The 16,256-nt window shown below is 35.9% G+C and overlaps 1 protein-coding gene across 1 annotated transcript in view; it reads left to right on the forward strand.

The window, feature by feature from the left end:
* LOC149782532 (short transient receptor potential channel 7-like) overlaps positions 1-16,256 on the forward strand; it is a 141,061-nt gene that overhangs the window by 92,801 nt on the left and 32,004 nt on the right. The window contains exons 8-9 of the mRNA XM_089935153.1: positions 12,972-13,068; positions 13,622-13,773. Coding sequence (XP_089791279.1) covers positions 12,972-13,068; positions 13,622-13,773 — 249 coding nt within the window. The remainder of the gene's footprint in view (positions 1-12,971; positions 13,069-13,621; positions 13,774-16,256) is intronic.

The raw sequence follows: 16,256 nt of genomic DNA on the forward strand, positions 1-16,256 counted from the left end.
GGAACACAACTTATAATTCAACTTGAAAGTGCTAGATCTTAAAGCATGACTGTAAAATCCTGTTTTAAGATTATATAGTTCTCTACATGACATTAGGGCACTATTAGCACTTTCTAAAACAAAGCCTAATACCAAATGGACAATAACCTTCTAAAATAATCCTATGTTTACAAGATAAAAATGTTAGTTATCATTAAAAAGCAGAACCTGGACTATGTGAATTACACTAATGGAATTTCAAAACGTACACCAGACCCAAACAAACATATTTCTGTTAATAATGATCATGCTATTAATCTCATACACATAGAGAATATTTTAGCTATGTATTATTTGTTTACAAAATAAAATTTAAAAAATGTCAATTAAGGTCAAGCAGAAGATGAACTCAAGGCCAAGTCCAACAAACAATGTTACATTACAACAGCATGTAATGAAATACAAAATTATAAAAAAGCAACTAACAAAAAGTGCAAATTAAATTTACATGATATCAGAATGCTGTGAAGGTAATATATCAAACTTGATGCCCCTGGAGTTTAGCGCTTGAAATAAATTGATGTGCAATGCTTTAAAACCAACCAGATGTGATCACAAAAACACTAAGGCTGTGAATTCCTATCTTGATGGTTACCACAAACAAAAAATTGCAAGATCCCATGGTAATCTGTATTAGAAAACGAACTCACGTAATAAAGATGTCCACTTTGTAATATCTACAAGTTGAATTCATATGATTATAACATGTTATTTAAATGTATCATACTAGATTGCTTGGCCCTTTTGTTGTATCAAAATAATTATATTTCAGAACATTAGAGAGCCATCGGAAATATATTTTACAAACCACAATATTTTCACATGAAGATAAAAAAAATCACTGTTAATGCTAACATCTGTACTTTTAAGATTGTTTAACAAATATTGGTGAACTTTATCCCACAGTATTAAACTGAGATTATTTTATTTCAGAACTCATTTTTCTAGTATATCTAAATCATATTTAGTTAATGGCACATTATTCCATTTTTGATTTGATGTGTTCCTAGAGATGTTAACAATTAAACTTGTTTACTCTCTTTTGCTTTCTACAGCTCTTATACTATATGGCCGTGATGCCGGGGTTAAAGATTTTGCACTTACTATGTTTGTAGATGATATTCACTGGTAGCTGTTGCTTTGAAAACAAATTAATAGTGTATTACAATTCTTATGTAACGTGTTTAGGCTCGAATAAACAGTAACACAAGAAAGAGTGAAAAGAACAAGCTTTGAAAAATACAATAATTTATTTCCCTGGAAAAGTTTTGTAAAAAGGAAAAAATATGAACTTACAGTTTTACAGAATCAAATCCAAAATAATCCAAGAATAATCCACCAATAAAAATTTTGAAGTCCTAATAGCAAAATGTTCTACTGATGTACAGTTCAAATCCCGACGAAGGATCCAAGATGGAAGACGATGACGTATGCTGAAATATGTAGTGTTGAATTCTACAGTTCCTTGTATAAGCTAGAATTATCACTTCGGTTTTGGAAATTTAAATAAATTTCTTATACGAACTGTCGTTGATTAAGATTCTGACATGAGCACATGTATATTCCAGAAAAATAACAGAATATAGCCTTTCAATCCAAGTAATTTGAAATAACTTAGAACAGCACCACATACAACTTTGAGTTTAACAGCCCAGCGTCTACTGAAAATAACTCTCCAAAACAGAGGTTATATCGTATCCTAAAACTTAAACAAAGGGTCGCGTGATCATCTTCTGGAAGCTTATATAAATTTAAGTACTTGTTAAAGGTCACGTATACACAGTGTGGCCCTGACGAAAACCAATCATTTTACTCTAAGAAGAAAAAATTGTTTACATCTGAGACACGAAGTCCCATCATGACCTAGACAACAAATAATCATTTTAACATAAAATAGAACTTGTTTACGTGGAAGCTACACATTTGGAAACAAGGTCAGGATTCAGATCAACACCTGGTGTTCATTAACTAAATGTCTAGGTAAAACTATTTCTGCAAAAAGTATCATTTCAAGTGAATAAATTTACATTACAATGTCATGTAATGAAAAATATTTTTTTTTTAAAAAGCTGACAAACAGTTAAATTGAAATAAATATATATTAAATCAGATATAATTAAATCCAAAATATACATAACACAATAATATATTTGTAATTGTGAACTCAAGATCTTAATTTGAATGTTTCCTATTTTCAGTATTGGTTTCTTTACATTGATTAGAGCTGTTCCGTTTAAACATAAATGGTACCCAAGGAAGGCATTGTTTTAAAAATCTATGCCATAGTACTTAGATTTCACATAATTCATATTAAAATCATAAGAAAATTCTAATTTGCATCTCTGGGTGAATAACAACGTTAAAAGTGCTTTCCGTAGGTCCCATGTATTTTTTGAATGGAACAGCCATTACATGGTAAACAGTTGAACAATTCCTGTTTCAAATGGTATCAGTGTTTGACGAGTGTAAGATCTGAAAGTAAAAGAGAATATTTTGTTTTAGGTAAAAACTGCAAATCAAGGGAGAAAGCAAAAAAGAAGAAAAATACTAGAATACCATGGTCTAAGGAGGAGAACACAGCTCTAGAAAGATAACTGGGGCAATTTATAAGAACTGCTTCATTACCAAGAAAAGCATCATGTGAAGAGGCAAAGAGGAAGGAACGGATTATGGCAAGGTGTCCATGGAGCCAGATTAAAGTCTATTAAAAATTCAAAATCTAAAGCTATGTTATAGCTTAAAAAAACTAGAACATTTACCAACAAAATTGAAACAGATGATACATATTTGCTGGCGTATAAGTGGATACTTTTGGATTAAAGAGTCTGGGCTTTGTCTTATACTCCAAATCGGCATGTATATGGATTATGAAATTCAAATCGTGTTATCGTTCATCGTGTAATTTTTTGTTATGTAAAAATATATATTTTTCTCCAAAAGTATGGAAAATAATGCTTAAAATAATTATCATTTTTGAAAGAGATAGCATACTAAAAAATTAGCACCCGACATTGAGAAGGATTTAAAAATATCTACATGATTTCTATATTAAATTCATGGTCATCAGATGTAAATGCGCTAACACAGTATGTACTAGTAATTTATGTTGTTTTATTTTGATTACATATAAGTGCATTAAAAATGACTAACCATGACAAAGACAGAATATTCCATTGCACTTTTCTTCTTGTAACTTGTGATCAAATAAAATATGTCCTGATATGAGAGAGAGGTTCGTGGACAATTGTATTGTTAAGTTAGTTGACAATAGTGATCATACTCCTGTACAAAGGCAATGCTATGTTCCATTATCAATAGATATCACTGTGTCAACAATTCCTTCTAGTTTCAATTATGATATCCATTGTCTCAAGAACAAAACAGATTTGCTGTGCTATTTATATGTTAATTAAATACACTAATGCTTGAGTCAAGTCATTCCAGTTAAATCCTGTTTGAGGTCAATGTTCGGCTGACTTTGTCAATTCGGGAAATGAGACTACCCATAGGGTATTATGAATACAGTACCAAGTAACACATTTTGTACTGTCTGACATAAATATCATTCAGACTAACAACTAGCCTGAGAAAAGATGAAAACCACATGCCACATAACCACAGGAATTGTATATGTTCTTACTCTTATTTGTTGGGAAATGGAGAGGCCATTGTACATAGAAAGAAAATTACACAGTATGATTCAATGGTCATATTTGGGATTAGACCTAAATGGATTCTCTCAACATGAATGGTTTATAATTTGCAATAATAAAATCAGACTGATTTGTTTGATCCAACAAATTTATTGCTTTCAGTACAGGACTGTAAACTTGTCCTCTTAAAATAAAGAGCATTTGGAAAGTTTGTCTTTATTATGTTATTTATTTTTCAATTGGTAGCAATCAGAAATAGCATGCACTGTCTTGTTGCTCTATGGGTCTATCCAGTTTCCATTTTGAAATTTCTAACCTGTATTGATTAATATACATTAGGTACCAACTCATAACCCCTCAATATATATTCCTTAACCACATCATAATTAGCACTTTCTCGTAATGACCGTGAAGTCTGGATCTTTTTAAGCTTTGCCAATACGTATATTTTGCTCAAATGTATTTCAAATCTCTCATGGCTATATTGATCTACTTCCTCTTTTCTAACAGCTGGTACTAGACTATTATTTTGATAGCATCAAAACAGGACTGTGTGTGTAAAGAGAAAAGGTTGTTTTTCAGTTTTCAGTTCTAATATTTTAATCTAAATTTCATTTCCCCATTTTTCTCTCTGTATTTCCATCTCTTCTTTCTTATTTCCATTTGCCTATCGATCACACCGGTGGCCTAGCGGTTAGAGCATCCATCCCGGATGGGGAAAGTAGCTGGTTGGAACCCCGGCCGATTCATACCAAATACATGACAATGGTACTAACAGCTTCCGCGCTAGGTGCCCAGCGATAAGCGTTTAGTATGGAACTGGTTATCCTGGTGTTAGGATAGTGTGTCTGTGTGGGACAGCAGCATGATGCCCCAGTGCTAGATATCACTATATACTGCCACGCAGCAGACAACGTTGCGATATGATTAAAAAAATTGTTAAGGCTACGATAAATATACAAATCGCACACACATCTTTTCTTCTTCAAATGATTTCCAGTAGTGTATTGATCCAAACAAATTCCAATATAGAACTTGATATATGTCAGTAGCCTCGAATGTGCTAATGTGCCAACAGTGTTCATGTATCAGGATGATATAGTCCAAAAGTCTAAAAAAATCAATTCAGTACAATTCCAAAATAGTGATTAAGTCCAAGAAGTAATAATGAGCACCTTGAAATTCCAGTGAATAATGTCAAGAAATTAATCCCCTGAAAACTGAAAAGCAATCTAGATAGAGTCCGCAAAAACTGATGTTAAGACATGCAATAAAGAAGTTCTGTTTACGTTTCCCATTGTAAAAGAAACCCAAAGTTTAATAACAGAACCAGGTTGAAGGTTATTTTGAGAATATTTTTAAGTTTTATACAACGTCAGGTCTCTTACTAAAACTTCAGTTATGAACATGTAATGCAGCGGGTACACTAGGAATTCCCAAGAGGAACACCAGTGTCCTAAATTTAAACTCAAGTCAACGTCTATCTCCAGTAATAATGATTTTAATATATAATCTAAAATCATAGATAAATATTAGCTATGTATTGTATTGTTACACAACAATATGATTTTTGTCAGGTAGGCATTAAACTCAATTACTGGATGCCGTATGTCGTGGGTTAGATCCCCGGCCGAGTTATATCAAAGTCTTATAAAAATCGTACTAACAGCTGCATTGCTAATCTTTCAACATTATGAGGTTAGTGTTAGGACTTGTCTGTCTGGTGCTAAGATAATGGACGGGGTGGGCCATCATGCTACATGTTTGTGGCATGATGCCCCAGTGGTAGACATTACTATAAACTTCCACACTGCAGACATCGTAGCGATATGACTGAAAAAGTGTTAAAGCTACGTTAAAAATTAAAATCACACACACACACACACACACACACACAACTCAATTACTGACCAAGGTCAATATCAATCACAATTTAAATATACATAACAAATAATCATGGATAAAGTCTAACTAATACAAATTAAATATATATCACAAGCGTTGTGACATGTTTTTTAAAGTTGCGCTTTTATATGTCAGCGACCTTGGTAGACATCGCCCAGTAAAGACACCCTGGGTCATAGCTGAGGTTCTGAACTCGTGTGACAAGAGGAGGTAACTGGAGAAGAAAAAGGACGATACAAAAGGGACAGAGCAGTACAAGGCAGTCAGCCATGAAGTCAAGAAAAGCTTGAACAAAGCAAAAGAGAACTGGATAGAAGAAATGTCCAAAGACATGGAGGAAACCTTGAAAAGGAACAACAAAAGGAAAGCATACCAACCGGTCCATGTTCTAACAAGCACAAATCAACGACGGGTTACCTTCTTACCGGACAAAGCCGGAAACTGCCTAACAGAAGAAAAAGATATTCTGAATAGATGGACAGAGTACTGGGCAGAACTTTGCAACCACTGAGCCACAATAGATCCAGAGGTACTGAATATCCCTCCAGCAACTAACAACGACAACCACCCTATCATACGCGAAGAAGATGAAGCCGCAGTGAGATCGCTGAAAAGTGTAAGTCAGCAGGCGTGGACAACATACCAGCAGATCTAATCCAAGCTGGAGGAGAAGCAATGATTAGCGCCCTCACAAACATCTGCAGAAAGATATGGCAAACAGGGGTATGGCCATCGCCATGGACCTATTCACTGATCATCACCCTCCCCAAGAAAGGCAACGTGCAACAGTGTCAAAACCACCGTACAATTAGTCTTATAAGCCATCCAAGTAAAGTCATGTTAAGGATACTGCTGAACAGACTAAAACCACAGGCTGAAAAGATCATTGCCGAGAAGCAGACAGGGTTCAGAGCAGGGCGCATCACAACAGAGCAGATCTTCAACCACACCATATTGTGTGAGAAGTATCTCCAATACCAGCAAGATCAGTAACACGTCTTCCTGGATTTGAAAACGGCATTTGACAGGGTAGTGTATGCAGCCTTGTGGGCGACCATGATACTGTACAACATTAATGCTAACCTTATCACAGTAATAGAGCACCTCTATGACAAGGCAATCAGTGTAATATACTTAAACGGCAGCATAAGATACTGGTTCATAACTACAGTCGGAGTTAGACAAGGCTGTCTGCTCTCTCCCACACTATTCAACATCTTTCTGGAGAGAACCGTGGCAGTAGCGCTTGATAATCATACAGGGACAGTCAGCATCGGAGGCAGAACAATCACCAGCTTATGTTTTGCTGATGACATTGATTGACTAGCAGGAAATGAGCAAGCATTAGCTAGCTTAGTAGAGAGCCTTGACAAAACCGCTGCAGTCTATGACATGGAAATTAGTTCAGAGAAGACCAACATGATGACCAACAACATCAAGGGCATCAGCACTGACATTAGAGTCCGAGGCACAAAGCTAGAAACAGTCTACAGCTTCAAGGATTTAGGGGCAACTGTAACAGATGATGGATCGAATCCTGAAATACTCTCCAGGATTGCACAGACAACATCAGCGCTGCAAAGACCCGAATCCTATCTGGAAGGACAAGAACATCTCAGCTCAAAAGTCAGACTGATGCACTCACTGGTGATCTCCATATTTATATATGCCTGCTAATCATGGACCATAACAGCGGACTTGGAGAAAAGGATGCAGGCTACAGAGATGAGATGTTTCCGAAAGATCCTCCGAGTCACATACAAAGACCAACTCACCAATGAAGAAATATTGCAAAGGATAAGACAAGCCATTGGGCCTCACGATGACCTCCTGATCATAGTGAAAAAACGGAAACTGCAGTGGTATGGGCATGTCTCACGATCATCAGGACTTGCCAAGACAATCCTACAAGGCACTGAACAAGAAAGAAGAAAGAGAGGCAGGCAAAGAAAGAGGTGGTAATGTAACATTCGAGAGTGGACAGGCCTGACTCTGAGCGACTCACTGAGAAAGACGGAAAATCGAAAGGAATGAGGAAGCTGGTTAGGTCTTGTGCGGTGCCCCAGCGGTCTTCTGATGATGGTGATGATGGTATATAGAGTTTTTGCTACTTCCCACATTTATAGTAAGAGAAAACATTCCTTGCATTGTACCACCTGTATAATATGTACACGGACAAACCACCACCAGTTTTACTTTTATTGCAAAACAGTGAAAGGAATCTGAAGCTTACGGCTATATGGGGTCTCCTGCTACCATTGGTCTAAAAATGTATTTAAAACTGAAATAGAGTATGTCTTTGATCAAGGAGAGCGGAGAAAGTGAATGGGAATTTACAACTGTGCAGAACTCCGCCCCCATCCTTTCCTCCAAATATTATTGGTGCATAATTTAGAGCAATGAGGAGGGGAATACCTAGCACATGTCGTATTCTTCTCAGATAATGCCTTGTTTCCACGGTGGTATTTTGCAATAAAATCCTATGAAATTGTTCAGATATACACATGCACGATCACTTTAAGTGAACTAGGCTCATTGGATTTATCGTACAAAAATATGAAGATCACAACATGTAAAGAAGCATTATCTGCTGGTACGACTCCACTTCGAGGATTGCCATGAAAGTTTACCACGCGTAGTCTAATTGATTCTAAATGAAAATGATGCCACTCAAACATTCAACATTTCCGACACAGCATCCATCTTGACAATATTGTTCTCGCTACTCCCGAGTGGATATTCGCACAATATGAGTTTGTCATTTTGTAAAGTCTTGGTCCTAAATTAAATTGGTGGAAATATGATGTTAAGAAGGCCACCATGGTAGGCATCTTGAAAATCGTTTTGCTCCCATTATAGAAAGTCATATTGCCATCAGGTCTTCACAGAAAAACATATGATGTTTAGTCTGTTCTAAACAAAAATGGCGCTGATCGGATGTCTCTTATGGACACAACAGTGCTGCTTTGGTCATATTAGTTTGATCTTCTTGGAGGAGGGATCATGCGCTTGCTATGATATGTGATCTGAACCTGTTTCAATGCAATATATTACACGTAAACAATTGAATACTGATGATGTCAGATGTTCAAAAAGTAGGAATAAAAAATAACTGAATCTTATTTTATGCTCTCTCTTTCTCACTCATCTCGTACAATTGTAATAGTTATAAATCTCGTCAACAGTCACTAGCACGGGTCACCATCAGTTTGATACAGAATATCATAGACACTCGTATTATTGTTATTAGGGCTTTCAGAATCTACTTGCCTGATGCCAAGAAGAAGTTCATGTTAGTCTCAGGCATTAAAGGCAAACAAATTAAGGGAGGTCGGGTACAGTTAGTAATTCTTTATGTTTTGTTATTTTCATAATTTGCGATCTCCCCAAAGTACAATATCATCACCTTTATGTATGATTACATATAACGTAATCTTCTTTTACATAATGGTCCACAGTTTCTGTAACCAGTTGATCCCAAATATTGAATGCATAATTTCAATTTTGTAATCCGTGACATAACATGAATATTTGAAGCAAGTTTTGGCAGTAGGTACTATATACTTATATTTTAACTTGTCAGTTACAGTTAAAAATAACATGGCTTTTATATTGTTGGTATAAAGCAATTTGATATACCAATACTGTTGACATATCAAATTGTGATCCGCCCATGACGCAATAATACTCATAAATAAACATTCTTGCAACTGTTTGCTGTCCACTTGTTAATCACTAGTGATGTATGAAAATAACGACAAAAAGTATTAATAATCACCGTTTTCTAAATGAATTTATTATGGTACACAGTTTCATCGAAATCCTTTCTGCTTTCCGTTTCCCCTCCCCTCTAATGTATAAGGGACAAAAGACTCAGAAATCTGGAGTGAGAGAGATAAAGACTTTGGGCAGGATTAAAACTTAGGAATTGAACATTGACCAGTTAACATACAAGAATATGGCTCGTTGTAAGGGTATGTGTGCACTTGCCTTGATATTTATTTAATCAAAAATTTAAAGTTGCAAACCCTGTCGACATTATACGGTAAATTTCTCGGTTACATGGTGCACATGATGTGTGTATGTGTGATCTGAAATTTTAACATAGCTTTAGCAATTTTTCAGTCATATTCTACGATATTTGCAGTGTGGCAGTTTATAGTGATGTCTTGCACCGGGGCACCATACCGCAGACATGTAGCATGATGTCACCCTCCAATCATATTATAATGACACCAGGCCGACCAGTCCTAACACTAACCTCTTAATGATGAGCGCCTAGCGAGGCAGCAGTACCATTTTTGTAAGTCTTTGGTATGACTCGGCTATGGTTCGAACCCGCAATCCCCAGCATCCGACGCGGAAACTTTAACCACTAGACCACCTGAGCGGTCCATACTGTGATCTATTTAATGTTTAGCTGTTGTTTCTTAAACCTACTATTACGTTCTAAAATCGAATATTATTAATTAAATATGAATATATCCAAAGCCCCACCCCCACCCCGATCATAGTAGCATGATACAGCCGAAAATCTATGAAATGACGAGCGTATATGAGGATTTTCGTTTATGTCATCCCACAATGCCTCTGGACGTATGAACGACGGTAAAAGTTAATTCCAACCGACCAAAGGGTGAGAGAGAGAGTTTATGATCGGTAGTACTGTTATTAAACATAATAATTATTTATATCAACTGTAATTATATTAAAATATTTTAATTACCTCTTGTTTGTTCATCATTTTGCTTGGTTTCTATTCCACACTAATTTCCACGCGCTGGTACGTGAATGGATGAGCATTCATGTCAATGATTGAGCTAATCATGTGCTTGTATTGCTCTACTTCTTTCATTATAACCATCTTTTATATTTAAATCAAACATGTATCTTATGTTGATTTAATCACTATAAAAAGTGGAAGCTCAAAAAGAAAACAATCAACTTACCAAATTGCAAAGGTGATTATAAATAGCAACAAAAGGCACATACTACTTTTTGTAGCGGATACACTCTATAGGGATGTGAGTAGTTCATTCACTCAGTCAATACACAGTTGCTAGAAGTCAATCTCCGTTCAAAGTGCAAATACATGTATTTGCATGTGATATAAATAAAATATATGTATAGTATGTACGATGTATCAATTATAAACCACTCGTATTAATTATTCATTAAAAGGATATAATGATATTCAGCAAGCCTGTTTTTGTTTTAATGAAAAATGTATACATCTCGTGTTATATAACACACACACAACACACACACACACACACACACACATATATATACATGGGATACGCGGGTTTCAAGCCCTAACGCAGGCATGGAAAGTTTGCTGCCTGCATTATATGTCAAGATTTCAGACTGAACAATCGGCTTCTCAAAGATTATTTTTTGATGCTTGTCGCTCATTTGAAAGTAATTTGGTAATACATGTACATGTTAATGCTGTAACTCGTGTGAGATGAAATTTACAAGCATGCTTAATAAAGCACTTATCCATAATGATTATAGCAATTTCTATTTCTTTAAATGCCTAATCAATCAAACTCAACACTAGCAACCCAGTCGGTGTTTATCATCTATTGTCTGATCGTTTACATGAAAATTACAGAAGACTGATAATTATTTATTGTTTGGAAGTAAACAAATATTAACTCCTTCTCAAAACTCAGCTCGTCAGAGAGAGTTTAAATGCATGTCGCCGAATTCATGGTGACTAAATGATTATTGTTAAGCAAATGGATAAGCCAGTGTTCTCAAATCATTTAGTTTTAAGGGAGAATTTTTTTTTTTCAATACAGTCCAGCTTTCATTGCTGTACATATTGATCTGGTAGCATATTTAGGTGTAAAAAGTGAATTTAACAAGACTTCCAAAAGCAAATGAACTCTTTCGAAGAAAAATATTTAATGTTTCCGTTCAATGTATTTTACCTACTCCACCTTTCTCTCTATACTCTCTTTCTCAATTCTACCTATTTCAAAACCATAATATATTTATCCATGCATATACACATTCATATATCAGCATTCTAACCAATCCTTTCATTCTCGCGTACATTTTTATCTTCATTCACTATTTACACACATCTTTTTGATAAATTGAATTATGTGCATATGATTTTAAAACAAAGAAAAAGGGAAAAAACTTTTAACTGTAAAAATGAGTGTAACACAATTTCCTGAACTTCCCGTTTTATTCTGCCTAATGTTTAAAGGCAACTTCAGTTTCAGTGAATGTGCCACGGGCTAAAAGTTACGACATTTGAGTTGCTTTGGTGTCAATCTAAATTTTTAGAAATCTCATTTATTATTTTAACAGATGAATTGACTATTTAGATATGTTTTATATTCTTAAGTTGTTTTGCTATAATGATATTTCTCATTTCCCAACTGGATGGTAAGTTTTGAGTGTGTCAGTAAAAAAGATCACAAAGTTGCAAAACAATGCCTGATGTGTTGTTTTCGGCAAAATAACTTAAACGTATATTTAAAATAAATAAGATTTGAACATTTAAGCTCGTGTATTTGTCTGTCTATAGCTTTAATTGCAGATAAAGTAGTTCCTAAACTTTTAAATAAATATCTTCTCATATTTTTGCAGGACAGGCGCAATAAGAGAAAAAAATATTCAGGTTCTCAGGTGTGTGTGTGTGTGTGTGTGTGTGTGTGTGTGTGTGTGTGTGTGTGATTAGCTTTAACAATTTTTCGGTTATATCGTTACGATGTCCACTGTGTGACACTTTTATAGTGATGTCCAACACTGGGGCATCATGCCGCAGACATGCAGCACGATATACCACCCAGTCACATTATCCTGACACCAGGCCGACCAGTCTTAACATTAACATCCTAATGCCGAGCGATAAGCGAGGCAGCTGTTAGTACCATTTTTGTAAGTCTTTGGTATGACTCAGCCGGGGATCGAACCCACGACGTCCCGCATCCGAGGCGGACGCTCTAAAAACTAGGCCACAGGATCGGTGGTTCTCAGGTTGATGGTAGTCTTTGATTGTGTGTAATTATTCCTCACAATGATGTCTTCACAATGATGGTAAAGTTAGAGTAGTCCTCATAGTGTTTGAAGACGTATACGGCAAAAATGAAGTGATGCAGATATTGCCTGGGTTGCTGTTAAGCTTACTTTCCAATTTATAACATACACTTTCATCCCTGTGTCTTATTTGTTAGTCGGTATGCTATACTATTTTCAAAATAAAGATCAAATACTGTTTTCGCTTGTAGATGTCGTTAGTTGTAATAATCATCATCATCATCATCATCATCATCATCATCAATGTGATGTGCACCGCTGAAGATAATGTTTACTTTATTTCCCTTCGATTGACAACTATTCTCTTTTTCACAGGTTGATATTGCCATCGAATACTTGCAGAAAAACTCAATAGAACAAATTTTAGAAAATCCCGAGTTAACGAAATACTACCTGTACTGGCTGACGGCAGGTAATTACTATTACAAAAGAAAACTATTTAAGCATTAGTTTTTATTAATAAATTTTTTGGCGGGGGTATAATTACATTATTCTCTGTAATTGATTTTCTTTTCTTCTGAAAGTATCCGCCAGTTAATGCATACAATTGCCATGACGTACTTACCTGGCGATTCAGTACCATAAAATACACATAAATAATATCAATAATATTATCTGTGATAAATAAGAAGCTTGCTGTGGCATTTAAGGAACACTTAACATTTGTTAATTTGTTAATTTGAAATTAAATGGATTACATAAATCTATGTTTCATTGCTAGTATGCCACGATTTGAAATTAGTACATGCTCATCTAATGGAGGAAAGTGAATTAAAAAAAGTTAGGTCATCGTCTAAATGTGTACTTTATTCTGTCAAAGAACTAACAGGTGTGTTTTCAGCACTTCAATTTTTTAATAAATATATTCAGATAATTACTGAACTGTTTTCCGAATGAAAGATCTTAAAGGTTTGACACTTTTGGCTAGATCGTTATGGTTTTTCATTCAAGCTATATACTTTCAGATCGTTTCTACTGGAGTCCCTGGGACCCTATAAACATATCAGAAGGTCTTTTTGCCATTGGAAACATCCTTAGTTTCGCTAGAGTATCGTATCTCCTCCCAGCCAATGAAGCATTAGGACCACTACAGATATCTCTCGGCAGGATGTTAAAGGTACGAAGCAAGGAATGACAGTGAATGATACTTGGTTTGGTTCTGGATAGTGTAATGATAAGCCATTGACTTGCATATTTGTGGTACTGACTTAGATCACAGGTTTCGATATGTTCAAGTTAGGTGCTTGTCCACCAAAAGTCAGTGTTTTTCTCTTAGTTCAACAGTCCCGTCGAGGGTTGATGGTTTGTCCAGGTTCTTCGGTTTCCTTCATAGTTAAGATATCATCAAACCAGCTAGGGCGTGGTTGCCCATTAAGCTCACTAAACACGTGCTTTGGGCACCAGCTCAACAGGGGAACCAGAAAAAAATTCAAATTAATTGTTGAGGATAAAATTGAATGAATTATATATGACCTTTTCGATCTGCGTGTACCAGTATTTTGATTTGGAATGATAGCAACACTAGTATTTTCCCACCTTTTTAGATATTATTACTGTTTTTTGTTTTGTTTTATTTGACATTTAGTTGTGGAGTTGGGGGTGGGGGCACCATACTATTTTCAGTGCTTAGGGCCCTGGAAGACCCTAATCCGGCACTAATCTTAGCCTCGTGGTTACACAAGTAATGTAACCCCGCAACTGGGATTTCCTCTTCTTGGTACGAACTCCAACATAGATAATTTTTCTCACCCAGTTTTCCCCAAAAACCCTGAGCCCTTGCTATTTATGTAGCAGATTAAAAAAAAACACATTATTCATCAAATACTGCTTCTCACTCTAGATGAAGGTCATCAGGATTTGTACTTTTATAAAAATCTGAATAATAGTTTCAGTAAAATCTAGCTATGTATGCCGCGATTAGAAATGGAATAAAACTAATTGCTATGTGTTGGAGGTATCGTGCAATAAGCGTCTGGAGCCACGTGCGTTTGTGTTTCAATATACATGTACTGCTGATTTAGACGAATATGTTAATGAGGGCAATTAAGTGACCTGTCGACCCTAAGTACTCAAAATTCTATGTTTGAGAAAATAGAAACATAAAATCATATGATATTTTGACTGTATTATCACATTTAATCGATGTGTATTACATAAAACTGACGATAATGATATTAATATCTTTGATACGGTTAAATTTGAACTTTCATTAGTTTTAATTTGGAAAACGTTCTATGGTAGACAACGGTACGATGATGTGCAGTACAATAAGGCTACTGTGTACAGTTCTAACGAAGTGCGGGGTGACATCAGGAAATTTCTAATTTATGACTTTCTTGGAAATACATTTTCTGTTCTGGAAATATGGTAAGTTTTGGCTATCACTAGTGCAATGATACGCTACATGGGACTATTTGTGGAATACCCTGTTCACTGATCAATGAACCACTCTGGTTAGTAAGAACAGGAGTTTACATTTGCAATCGCATTATTATTTTTGGTTCAACTGGAGAGGGTTGTGGTTGTTCGACAAAGTTAGAAGAAACCCGTTTCACATAACTCATTTCCGGGTTGTGTCGGCTTTGCAGTTGCACTGGAGAGAGTTTGGTTTTGCGTGGCCAGTAATGAGTATTGCCTGTGCGTCTGGAGTATTAGATAGCTCGACTTGTGTGTGTGTGTGTGTGTGTGCGTGAATGTTTTGTATGGTGTTATCAAAGTTAGAGAGACCTTAAGTTACTGCTTATTTTTGTTATATAGCTGTTGTTGTTGTACTTGTTGGATTTTATAACATTTCCGTAAGGCAAAGCAGAAGATATCAAGGGTAGCAGCAGAGGGGGCGAACAGACCAAAACTATTTTCATGACAAACCCTTCCAGGAAACTATTCCTCGATAGAGGGCTTATTTCGACGAAATAAACCCTTCTATTCAGAATACAGGACAAAAAAAAAATGTCCCCGACGATGCTAGTATCGCTCGCGGGGTCATTATTGAAAAATCCATGGGTCGGGTCCAGCCCCTCTGCTGCTCTACGAAATGAGTTTCCAAGGAAAAACATTTTTATGTTGCAAATAGTGTATCAAGTCCAATACGGTATCGTGTCCGCGGGTCGTGTAAATTTATTGTTACAAATCCGTGAGGTTTTCTTTGAGCATGACTGAAGAAATTTTTAAATTTATTTAAATCCATATCGCCACCACACCAGGTTTGATGAATATTTCTCAGCGTATGAACATCAACTCCATTGAATATCGCAAGAAGATTACAGTTATCCCTGATTACTTTTGGTATTTGTGTGTAACGTTGAGTAACATAAATGACATCAGTGTTTTTATGACGACCCCGGGAAAATATTCTTGCAGGATTTTTTTGCTTGTCCAGCATCACATCATCGTACACTACTAGGTTATTTATTTCACCGTCGAGGTCTTCAACGCTGGGAGCTTCTTCGATATCAGTGATAAATTCAGCTACTTCCTCACCGTCTTCACTCAGCGCGCTTGCACTCTCATTAAAATCTTTTATAACATTATAGCATCGCTGATCGTCTACAGATGGTGCTACCAAATACAGCTTATCCCACTTCATCCACTTCATAATCA

This window comes from Sinohyriopsis cumingii, chromosome 15 (genome assembly GCF_028554795.1).
Source record: "Sinohyriopsis cumingii isolate HCF-2022 chromosome 15, ASM2855479v2, whole genome shotgun sequence".
Classification (NCBI taxonomy): Eukaryota; Metazoa; Mollusca; class Bivalvia; order Unionida; family Unionidae; genus Sinohyriopsis; species Sinohyriopsis cumingii.